At 42.7% G+C, this 12628-nt stretch overlaps 2 protein-coding genes across 2 annotated transcripts; one reads left to right on the forward strand and one right to left on the reverse strand.

Moving 5' to 3' along the window:
• Positions 1-15: 15 nt before the first annotated feature.
• Positions 16-5178, reverse strand: rarres3 (retinoic acid receptor responder 3). Its single transcript, XM_088293868.1, has 5 exons — positions 5058-5178; positions 4491-4539; positions 2882-2990; positions 2067-2335; positions 16-404 (listed from the first exon to the last, which is right to left on the reverse strand). The coding sequence occupies exons 2-5, from the start codon at positions 4503-4505 to the stop codon at positions 288-290; spliced, it is 510 nt and encodes a 169-aa protein (XP_088149994.1). The 5' UTR covers positions 4506-4539; positions 5058-5178; the 3' UTR covers positions 16-287.
• Positions 5179-6056: 878 nt separating this feature from the next.
• Positions 6057-11650, forward strand: ints5 (integrator complex subunit 5). The gene is made up of 4 exons (XM_088295216.1): positions 6057-6319; positions 7240-7492; positions 7931-9898; positions 10375-11650. Exons 1-4 carry the CDS (start codon positions 6225-6227, stop codon positions 11080-11082), a joined length of 3024 nt encoding a protein of 1007 aa, XP_088151342.1. The 5' UTR covers positions 6057-6224; the 3' UTR covers positions 11083-11650.
• Positions 11651-12628: the final 978 nt, after the last annotated feature.

Raw genomic sequence — 12628 nt, forward strand, 5'->3', positions numbered from 1 at the left:
ACACTGTTTTTTTTTTTTTATTTAGACTTACAAACAGATCAAAGGTTTAAAATTCTTGTCAAACTCTGTTTAATTGCAAAAAACAGTACAAATCTCAATTATTTTAATTATATTGCGAACACTCCCATTCATGAGGTGAAACCGTAAAAATAAGTGTGCTTGTATTTCATATTGGCAGAACATTAGTATGTGACACTCCCTTTTTATGAGACTGCTTACAGTATGTATGAAGTTTTGCTGGTGAATCGCTGAGCTCAAGGAACCGTGTCGTTCCTTTCTGTTTTCTATTATTGTTTGTGCTTGTCCTTGTTGCCTCCGAACAGAGTTGCCACCAGAGCTGCGACGCCAAGAACACCCACGGTCAGCGCACCTGCAGCCACAACGGCTTCTCCCACTTGACGCACCTGCAAAGTGAGGTCACACTTACTTCATTGAATTTCTTTTTCTTTTTCCAACTGAGCAAGGCAGGTTTTGTAACACTGCTACTTTGTACATGACCAGACGTCCAGACGTCTCATGCACTTGCGTAGTCTAATGAGACCAAATATTAGAGTAATAAATTATTAATTATGGAGGTATTAATTCAACTTTAAAAATTTACTTTAAAACCCCAAAAAACTACTTCCAGGCGGCACACTGACGGTACTTGTTCCTACTGTCTTGGCCTTGTTTATAAAAAAAAAAATTATGTCAAAAAACAATGTCTTATGTCATGTACTAACAACAATGTGCAGTAGTACACCGACTAACACGTGCTCCAATTTGAGTTTTCCAAGATTCTAGCCCGCTAATGTTTGCCATGACTTGTGACCAATAACTTGATTTATGAGAGTTCTCCTGGCCCTTTACTGCTCCGGTGAAATTAGAAATCAAGGTGGAACCCCGGTCCACCAACAAATAGGTTTACAAAAAATTTTTTACGAAAATATTGCCTGCCTGATTATATCGACCAGTATTAGGCCTATTCAAAATGATACTTGGCTGGCGTTCAACTTGCACCCATTAGTGTAAACACAGGTGTAGAGGTTATTTTAGATTCCTTTAGTTTCTTCTTATTTTCATTGTTCAACCTCTTCATGAAATGGCGAATAAAAACAACTTTTTACGCGTGAACAAACACTGATGGTCGAAGTACGGTAAAAAGACCGTGTTGCTCCTTCGCCATCATCTTTATTTCTTCTTCAACCAACAACACTTTCTTCTTCATGCATTACAGAATTGCGCCCTCTAACGTTGACACATTTCACTCCACAAAATCAAAATAATTACAAAAGACAAAGAAATGTATAATTTCTTCTCATAAGCATACAAATGGCAAAAAACAAATATTTGCAATTATTATCCATAAAAATATAAACATTTGTGAAATGGCGCTAACAACAGGATTGAGATGAATATTGCGTTTGTGATATGATATTAAGCATAAATATCTGCCTGTTTTATCCATTTCAGCGGGCGGCCATTTTGCCTTGTACAGCCACTTGCTGACGACTGAAAACGACATCGCAAGGACTCAGGTAATGACTGTCACAAGCTCACCAGGTTTCTGGGATTGGTCAGGTGTCGTTTGCAAGCTGAGCCCTGAGGCACAATCCTCAAAACAAAATAAAAACTATCATCTACGGCACTTACTCATTTATGCCATTTAAGGGCCATTATAGTTTTGAAAGTTTTTTTTTCTTTTTATTAGTTTTAGTTGTTTTTTTTTTCTTTGTTTTTTTTTGTGTTTTACTTGTGTGCAAGATTTGGAAAAAAGACCAAGGGAAGCATTGTGTTGTAAAAAATCAACAAAAATATTAAACAATAATCTTGAAATAATACAGGGCACAGTTTACAATTTTAACAGTGCACAGACTTTGAATTACAATAAATGCAGTGCATACATCTAACGTTAGAGCAATTTCGTTTATGAATTTTTTTATTCCATTTTTTTTCGTTAGTTTTTGTTAACGCAAATAACCTTGTGCACAACACATGAAATTACTCAAGTGTGTGTGAGTTTTGGCACTGTATATTACCGATCTCCCCCACAATGCATTCCTCATTGTGTAAAAGTTTCCACCTACCTGCCGGGACTGGGGCTTGCCGTAACGCAGCTGGGTGGCGAAGTGCTCGCAATTTCTTCTGAAAACGCAGTATGAAAGCTCTTCGCCCACCAGCTCGAGGGCCTCCCTCACGATCAAGTAGACGGGACGGGGCTGGCACTTTCCATCCAGCAAGTTGTTTATTTTCCAGTGGCTGTCACCCACCACCTCCCACAGCTCCTCCTTCTTCACGATGGCCCTGTCCACCATGACGGACATCAAACTGTTCACGCCCGCACCCGGAAGTTCGGCTGCGGTTGAAAGAATGACACAAAGGATGTAAATGAGTTTTTAATGTTACCAACACAGGTTTTAAAATTGAACACGTCATGTTGTCGGCGGTACGGGCAGGATTACAGCGGAAACTGAGGTTCCCCAGAGAAGTGAATTTTAGGGTTGAGTCAATAAATAGCCGTCTTACAATTATCAGTGTAGACCATTTGGCGAACATTGACAATTGTCCAAACAGCTCACAAAAAATGTTCATGAAGTGAATAAAATTCCTTCCGAATTATGTCAGAAAGAAAACATGTTGGGAAAGTCTACTTAAACACCTGAACTTCATATGCGGTTAATCAAAATGTATGCTGACTCCCATTTAACATGAGTTTGAATGTGATTGGTTAATTCTGAACATAGCCACTTCCCCGGCAACCACATGACCTCAGTTGTTTATTTTTAGTTCCCCTCTTGAAAAGGGGTGTGTAGACTTTTTCTATGAACCATTTAAGGCTCCAGTGTCTGTGGCCGTGTTGCCCTTTTGGTCAGCATTTGCCTTTTGTGGGACTACAACTCACATGGTGGGGCCAAATGAACAACATAGCCATCGCCGATGTATATGGCCCAATGCTCGTAAGTGCCACGGGAGATTTCTATCAAGTCGCCAGGCTCTGGTTTCACATCGTACTTTGGGGTGAAAACAAACAGGAAAACAAATATGTTAGTTACATTGGGTCTTGCGTTTACAACAGAGTTTCGACAATCCAAATGTTTTCAAGTGGGGTAGCCAGAGTGATGCAATACCTTACTGAGGAGCACATCATTCACATTCTTCAAACCCCCTTTGTAACCGAGAAGTCATTGTTCAACACATTATCCGCATTCAGGGTCTCCTTATATAAAATGTCCACATAAACAAAAACTTGCTCAACACACACACAATACAAGCAGGAACAACTGCAAGTAAAAAGCAAGTTTGCTGATCTTAATTTATTATACTGCATGTACAAAGTCCATTTTTCTTAGCCATCGCTTTGCTTTTGGATCCCATCTCATAGTCCGCTTTTCATAATGCCAGAACGTTCTTCCTAAGAAGGCGAGTCTTTTTTGTAAAATGGAAGGGTTGGCTACTTACATTCTGTGAGAGTATGTAAATAGTTTGTGTATTTTTAATCATGTTTTTTATACACTATTTGTAACAATGATAATTACACACACACTCACAGACACGCACATCATTGCTTCAGCACACATGCGCACACCCACACGCTTGTTTAAGTTTCACTTTCCATAAGTTTCGTTTTTCTCTGAATAAAGTCCAGAGGGATGGGCGAAGAAGTCAGTGAGAGTGCGGGAGAGTGAACTGGCAAGACGTCTACTTCACCTCCTGGCTTCTCCTCCCATCGCGATGGAGAAAAGACAAAACCTTCCCTGGTTATTCCTCTGGTTCTCTGCATTTAATTCAGTCTAATGAAGGCGTCAGGACCTTTTAAACCTGACACATTCCCACCCGACTCTGATTTATTCCTGTGATAGCGGCATGAAATGCATCTTGCATCATAGCTGAGCCTTCACAAGTATGCAATGGATGCCTTGTTTTAAGATAAGTGACAAGAACGACATCAAGGTATTTCGGGCGTTCTTGGTTTCGTAAAGCCATTTTGCAACATTCATTCAAATTATATCTAAATAGCACAATGACCAAAAATCTCTTCATTCTTTACAATTCTCGAGTTTTTTTTTTCCCTTCGTTTTTTGCTGCTTACATGTTGAGTGTTTTGGGCAAGATTGAGTGTTGATGGTGTGATAAGCAATGACTTCTCGACCATATTTGCTTGCTAAAATGTGAGAGTAATGATTTTGCTTGACACTGACTTTCAGAATCAAACCTTTACTGAAGACATACTCTTTAGAATTTGCAATCAGATCAATCGTAAATATTTGACTTATTCTTTAAATAGTAACACTAAAAGAATTATCGTAGAATATCAAGGGGTCTAGGAATAATGCAGTTGTGTGAAAATGGCAGAAAAGCCCTCAGGTATCAAAATCTTCCCCTAGATGTCAGGATGGCCAATCACTGTGCTCCTTCTAAGATTCATTTGCATTATCATAATTGTCACAAATAACAATAACTGATTTGGCTATGAAATAAGGCAACAAAAAATATGAGAAGGATTCTTTTACCTGTGCTGATGCCATGGCTCTGTTGAATTTCTCTGTCAACTTGGACACGCTTAAGAAAAAGAGAGAGAGAGACAGAGATTGAGACAAAAGTCGAAATCTTTGACCATTCACAATGTACAAGCTGACGTGAATGTGAAGTACGCTCAGACTCTTGGACAGGTGAACTTCCTGTCTGAGTTTCCCTCACCGGTAATACATGCGTAGGGCGTCTGCGAACGCTTTCAAACGAAACGAAACTTAAAGAGTGTGTAATGGTGTGCGAATAAGTGTGTCTGTGGGTTTTATATCTATTAATTGATGGCGTTTGAGATAACATATTTTTCAGTTTGCATAGTGTGACTCTGAACTAAATTCATTATTGCTAATATTATTGTTTTAATAAATATTTGTTTTTATTATTATTTAGTAACCAAACAACTCTGAGCTTGCCCTGCGTCACTGTCATCCGTCTGAACATCCTTTGTGAGCGTTTAAGATACTGCACATAGCCTCGTTAAATCGATTGAATAAAAGTAAACATACAATAACTTTGAGCATAAGTTTCGTTTTCATTGTGGCTTTACTTACCTCTGATGCTGGCGTGGGAGTGTCCACTTATGTTTGTGTGGATTGTAAAAACAGCGAAAGTCATGCGAGTAAAGCCACAGCAAGAATCTTCAGAGCTCGCCTGTCACAGATCAGCTGATCGGTTCCTTCGAAATAAAATTCTAACCAAAATAAAATGACCAATACGCTATGTAATGGACTTATATGTGTATGTGTATATATAATTGATGAAATATCTGATTTTTTAAAAAGCAGTTTTGTAATAATTCATTTATTACACTGCGTGCCTTGTATGTTTTATTTTATTTTGAAATGTGCATGGTTTTTTTTAAAGGTTTTGATAGGTTTACCATACTGTAATACATATGAAATATGTAAATATTAATTCAAATTAAATGTTATTCCGAGGGAAAAGAAATATATTTGTGTTGGCAAACATAAATAAATACACACACACGCACGCACACGTACATACATTTATATCCATCCAATACCCGTTCTTTTTCTCTCCGCGAGGGTCGCGGGTGTGCTGGAGTGGGGTACACCCTGAACTGGTTGCCAGCCAATCGCAGGATAAACAAAGACAAAAAAAAACATCCGCGCTCACAAACACATCTAAGGGCAATTCAGGGTGTTCAATTAACCTACCTAGCATGTCTTTGTAACGTTTGAGGAATACCGGAGAAAACCCGCAGGCACAGGGAAGACATGAAAACTCCACACCGGGAGGCCAGAGCGCGGGATCGATCCTTACGCCTCTGAATGTGTTCTCTCTCTCTCTCTCTCTCTCTCTCTCTCTCTCTCTCTCTCTCTCTCTCTCTCTCTCTCTCTCTTTCTCTCTCTCTCTCTCTCTCTCTCTCTCTGTATATACGAATGTATATGTGTGTGTCCACAGACTTCTTGCGCACCGTACGTATTTAATTCAATTTATTTCAATTTTAGGGTTGAATGATAATTAAATAAAAATACACTGTCGTCCTTCGAAATAGACACAAGATGTCGCCAAAGAAATTTGTTGACGTCATCGTTTCTGTTTGTCTATCGAAGAAGAAGAAACTTCCGGCTAAGGAGCGCCCTTTCGGCATATTCTTCTCTTCGCTATTTGGCAGGGAATATTAAGATAAACGTGTCATAATTGCTTACATTGAAGCATCGAGGACGCTGGGAGGTTTTTGATGTAACACTTCAATGTTACGAGAGCAAACGATGTCCGTGGTATTTGACGGGAGTCCGCTGAATGCGATGCAGAGCTCACACACTCACACACCGTTGACTGTCCTGAGGTGAGTGAGTGGCGCTTGGAAGCGGCTGGGTGCCTCCACCGTGCCTCAACTCCACGCAAGAACCGCTTTTACATGCACTAGCAAACTTAACTTAAGTGAGGGTGTGTTCTACAGAACCCAAAAGTTTTTTAGCAAGACTTGAAATGTTCATTTTTATCATAATACTGCTTGTTTTTATAGTAAACAATACACCACTAAAAGTAAGGGAATTTATGTTTGGTAGATTCTTCGTTGAAACAAATCTTTTTGGCAATATATATATATATATATATATATATATATATATATATATAAACCTGTTCATTTCAATTTTAAATGATGCCAACATGATAGGTGCCATCCCACAGCAGTGTGACCAGCATGAGGTGGAGATGCCAGCTGGTTGTGTGTCTGTATGATTCTCCCACAGGCTACCGAGGCTTCTGTTTGTTAAATGAATACAATTTAACCACGTCCTTTTTTCCTGAAAACTTTAATTCACAAAAGTCAATGCCAACAACAAAATATGAAGCTTGTCATCGGAAGAGAAGATTTGGAAAATTTTGAAACGTGCAATCCACATAATTATCTTTGGTGCTCATCCTACAAATGCATGTTCCTGACAAATGTGGTACCACTCAAAAGGGTAATAAATAGGCTTCTGTATCCTGTGGATCTTTAAAATGGCTGGCAATGAATTTAATTTGTGTAGTGAGTACACAACCAAAACAGTTACTGTGCGCTCCTGTGATGCTTGATGAAATTAATTAAAATAAACAACCAAAATAAAAAAAATGATTATAAATTTTGAGGGGAAGTAATAATTGTTTTGTTTTGTTAATTTTCTAGTGCTATGTATAACATGAATTCACTTGTGTCATCATTTTCCTTCAACTCAATCTTCATTCCTAGCTAACCTTTTGCCCCCATTTCTACGTTAGTGGCCAGGAATTGTCTCAGGAGATCAAGTCATTCATCAGTGGCGTTGACACAGTCCAGGGCCGCAAACTCAGTGTCCGGGAACACGCCCGCTGCGCTGTGCGTCTGCTACGCTCCGTCCCAGCCTGTCGAGGAGCCGTGCTGGAACATCTGAGGGGTGTCTATGACGAGCATGTCTGTGTCTTCCTGCTTCACTTGGAAACCGAGGGCGATGGCAGTTCTGGGATCAGTTCAAATCTGGAGGACATCATTCAGGTGGGAGGATCTCAACGTTATTTTAGAACATTTCCATCACCATCTTAAGCGTGCCCATACTGTAATGCCTGTATTTGTTCTTGTAAAAATGCATTTAAAATATAAAACATATACCGGCATCCGTGTTTCTACTAGGACGAGATTTTAAATTTTTCCTTGTATCATTCTTTTTAGTTTAATCTCCTTCGTGCACTTCTTTTACATAGTGCCCTCTAGTGTTCAGACACAGACACCACATAAATGAAATGTCCAATGGGGCAGCCGATAGCGAAATGAAATGTGCGGCAAAACCAAAATCATGACTCAATTTTGATTTCTCATTGAGCTCTAGTATCGTGTATCCCTATCACCTTAATATTTTGTATTTCAGATCTAAGTCCCTTTGACTTTAGTCAATAAAGTTTTCTTAAGCTGAATTTGGATTTCTGTTTGTCTTAGGAGGTTCATGGCGTACTCTCGGAGTTCATTCGCCTCAACCCGCGGGCTTGGGCCCCGCTGGTGTCCAGCTGGGCTGTGGACTTACTGGGTCAGCTAAGCAGCAAACATGCCGGTCGAAGGGTAGCGCCCCACTCCTCCAGCCTCAACGAGCTTCTCCAGCTATGGATGTCCTGCGCCGCCACTCGCTCCCTCATGGAAGCCTACTCTCAATGTTTGGCCGCGATGTTGGCCTGGTGCCCTGATGCTTGCGTGGATGCGCTATTAGACACCTCTGTCCAGCATTCCCCACATTTTGACTGGGTGGTGGCTCACATCGGCTCTGCTTTCCCTGGGACAATCATCAGCCGAGTCCTGGCCTGTGGACTCAAAGATTTCTGCTCCCACGGCACCAAGGATCAAGGGCTGCTTGTGAACGGGGTGGACAAAGGCAGCCGAGTGCCAAAGATCGGCTCTGTGGTTGGAATCCTGGGACATCTGGCAGCACACCACTCAGACAGCATCCGGAAAGAGTTGCTCCGGATGTTCCAGGAGAGCCTGAGCCCTTCCAGTCCCATGTCTCCCACTTCATCCGCAACATCTTGGGAGGGTTCCCCACAGCTACGCCGAGCCGCCGTACCATTTCTCCTTCAGCTGGCCGCAATGTCCCCAAACCTCTTTGGTGCCGTGTCTGCTGAGCTGGTGGATCTTCTGCGGCCCCCTGTCCTGCTCCAGTTGCACAGTTTGTTGCAGGGACTACCCAGAGAAGAACTGGATAACATGCTGGGCTTAGCCGTACACCTTATTTGCCAAAGCCCATCTGGGGGCGCTCGGGTCCTCCGCTTTCTGGCAGACACGGCCACGCCAGCCTCAGTCATCATCTCCGCTCCTACGCCATCCCCTCACGAAGGTGTCAGAGAAGGTTGTGATAGCCTCCTACAAATGCTGCTCCTGCACCTCCACAAGTTGGTGTACAACCGCTCGGACGGGGCCGACGGACATCCCCATCACTCGGCTTCCCCTCATCCGCAGGTTGTCATCCCGTTCTTGGAGGAGCTGCAGACGCATGTCGGTGAGCTGTGTGCCGAGACGCTGAGACTGGAGAGGAAGCGGCACCTCTGGCTGCATCAGTTGCTTTGCCTGCTGTCTGTGTACGGTGGCCCCAGCGTGGCCACAGAGGCCCTCTGTCAGCTCCTTACTCAGGCCCGCAACCCAGAGGAGTTGGCTCTTGCATGGCAGCTTCACAACACACTCTCGTCCTGCATGGCAGGGCTTATTCCTGCGGCGGTGGCCTACTGTGTGGCCCAGATCCACACGCACACTTTGGGACCCCGGCAGCTTAGGCAGCTGCTGCTAAACCTGGCCACCGTTATCCAGAGTCAAGATGAAGACAGAAAAGGAACACCAGATGTTCAGTCTACCATGGGTGTCCAGGTGGGATCCGCGGTTTCCGTGCACCTCCACGATTTCAGCCCCCTCCTACTCCACGGCGACCCGGCCGTGTCCCATGCGGCCGTGCGCCTCCTGTCAGCCAGTCCGCTCCCTCGTACCGCCTCCCCAGCACACCTCCTCCTGCTCTCTCGTGCTGCTGTTGCTCATTTCTTCCTCGCTCTGCGGCGGCGAGGAGAGGTGGGAAAAGACGGGGGGCAGGCAGCCGAGGCCGTGAGCTGTTCTGTCCAGTTGCTGTCTCGTTTTGCTCCTTACTCCCAACTCACCCTCAAAGCAGTGCTTCAGCAGCTGGTGGAAGGAGTGCTGCATAAAGGCAACGCCGGGCTCTTTGGAGGGCAGATTGCAGACATGTCGGGCGCTCCGATGCCATCCCAATCTGGATCCCCTGATGTCGGAGCCTCCTTGTTGGACATCAACTGTCGGTTCGGTACGACCGTCAACTTTTCAGGAAGCGTGTGGTCTGTGTTTCATGCTGGGGTGATCGGCAAGGGATTGAAGACGCGTACTGCTTCACCTCAGCCTGACCCATCCGGGGTCATCCTGGTGAGTAAAGTCATTCCCGAGGATTAAAATATCACTGTCGTGAGGCCCGTTTCCACCAAACCGCACCGTTGTGGTACCTATCGCAATAGAATGATACGGTCACTTGTGTATGATGGATCTTAACATGCTGTTGTCTGTTTATTAGTCTTGAGCAGTGCTTCTCAACTAGTGATACAGGACACAGCAGTTGATCATGACTTGGCAACAATAGGAAAATACAGGTCCCAGGCTGACAACAGTTGAGAACCACTGGTCTTGTGAACTCTGACTTTGTTAGTTGAACGTGAAGATTCCATACACACCACAGTGAACACAAGTCTGATTAAGATTTATCGATCTGAGCCGTAATGCCTGGCGGAATATGGCTTTTTTGGTGCCAAAAGAAGAAAAGTTATACTGAGTTGAGTTGTCGTGTGTCAAAATGTTTCCCCTGACTACAGAATGTGCGCATCACCATTGTTATCTCATTTCTCTAGAACATCCAGACCTTGCTGACTGTCGTGGTTCAGTGTTGTAGCTCCTCCGGTCTCAACGGCTCACGGCCACCCGCAGACCCTGACGAACCACCGCCCATCAATGCTGAGGCAGCCAAGGTGGTCGCTGTCACACTGGTGGAAAACGTATGTCCGGACGTGGCCAACGGCGAGCTGTCTTGGCCTCCTGAGGAGCACGCCCGCACCACAGTGGAACGAGACATTCACATTCGGCGCTGCTTTGAGGCCCATCCTGTGCTCTTCACTTTGCTTCAGGTAGTGGCGGCAGGACGCCCAGCTCTTTGTTACTGCTCAGCTGTGCTCAGAGGCTTGCTGGCCACCCTGTTGGCCCACTGGGAGGCATCTCGCGAGGCCTCATCCACTGACTCCCCGTGGCACCTGCGGGCCTCCTGCCTCTTGGTGTCCTGCATGGGTGAGGGCCAGCTGCTGCCTCCTGTGCTGGCTAATGTCCACGAGGCGTTCTCCCACCTTGCGCCGTTTGAGGTGAGGCTACTACTGCTGGCAGTGTGGGAGTATGTGAGGGCCAATGGTCCCATGCCTCAGAAATTTGTCTTCAACCCGGACAAGGGTCTTTTCTGTAGAGATTTCTCCCGGGACGGTGATGTGGCACGATACGTGTCACCCATTCACAGTGTCCTGCATAAGAACATTGATAGACTGGGACACCTTTGCTGGAGGTTTCAGCTCTGAGAGAAATGTCAGGGCATACATAGTGAGGCAAATAAATGTTTGTGTTACATTGCTCGACGAGTGGACTGCAGTACTCTTGTCACTGGACTTTACTTTCTTATGTGTAGCTGTGTGCATGTAAGTATATCTTTTGTACTATATTTTTTGACTTTATACTTTTCTGTGTATTGATTATGAACTCCCCTGCACTTAATCCAACAAAATGGAGCATTTATATCTCATTCTGCTTCGGTAATTAAAATGTTTAATTTCATCAGCATAAATGTAAAATTGATCCTTCTTTCAAATGTGGCTTATATGCTTTAAAAGACTCAAATTTCAACCTGGGCTTTGTACCACATAAAAAAATAAATGGCATGGTCGTTCAATGTGTTTTGAATTGAGAATTAGCACAAATTTATGACTGGGACTGTCGTTTTAGTGTAACTTTGATAATCTTGATATTTTAACAACTTTAAGATCGTGACATTAGTAGTTTTTGCTTTCGAACTCAGAAAGAGAGCCTTCCAGAAGGACTCAAAGATTTATTTATTTTTTTTTAAATAAAACTTTTCAAAAACTAGTCTAACCAACACGGTGGTTATTTCATTTAATCTATAGTCATAATGCTTTTGTTTGAGAACCGAGAATTTACATAACATAATTTGCGCAATATTTGTTTTTAAAGGCCTGCTTGAGATGCAAAAATGTTCAGTACAGTATTGAACTACACGATAATAAATAGTAAATACTGTGACTGTACTGTTGGTTGAAAGTGTGGGATTTTGTTCTTTCGACAAATAATTTCAGGACGAACCTTAAATGCACTAGAATCTTTGCAAGTGAAGTTAATTGACCACTAAACCTTTTTATGCAAATGTCTAAATGTTCAGTGACAAGCAGAACGTTTGAACGTTAATATTTATCAATAACTACAAAGTGTGAATTTCTGAAAATGAAAAAAAAATAAATTCCTCTGCGCCCTTCCATGAGAAAACTCAATTTCCTGTTTCTTACAAACTGTCAACAGGTTTGTTTTGTTACCCTTTTCCTGAATCAAGTCTGTACATACACAGTAAGATGGATTTGCCAATTGCCATTAAATAGATTGAGAAACATTTGAAACGATCATGCATTCTATTAAATAACCACTAGATGGCAGTAAAATATACATATTGTTTATTTAAAAGTAAAGACAAGTACCGTACCAAAATTATTAAAAGATAAAAATATTCAAGTGTCTAAAAAAACCCTTAATTAAAAAAATGGATTTAAACACATTTAAACTCACGTGTAAACTCCATAAGATTCTTTTGGGATCTTATGGAGTTTTATGGCGGTTGGCAAGAAACAGTTTTTTGGGGAGTTTATGGAGTTTTCTTGCAGCATACCAGCTGAGTGCAGCGCCACCATGTTTGCGTTGAACTCTGGGCTCCACTAATTAACTTAAGTCTGCCGACGTCAAATCCCTAGTCGGCTTTTATTCAATCAGCATGTCTTTAATGTGTTTATTGTTTTTTTTTCCAATGTAAATTAAAATAAGTTAAGCCATCAAACTACAAAAATT

Source organism: Idiotropiscis lumnitzeri, chromosome 4 (assembly GCF_059441095.1).
Source record: "Idiotropiscis lumnitzeri isolate Australia: NSW breed Sydney's pygmy pipehorse chromosome 4, RoL_Ilum_1.0, whole genome shotgun sequence".
In the NCBI taxonomy this organism is placed as follows: Eukaryota; Metazoa; Chordata; class Actinopteri; order Syngnathiformes; family Syngnathidae; genus Idiotropiscis; species Idiotropiscis lumnitzeri.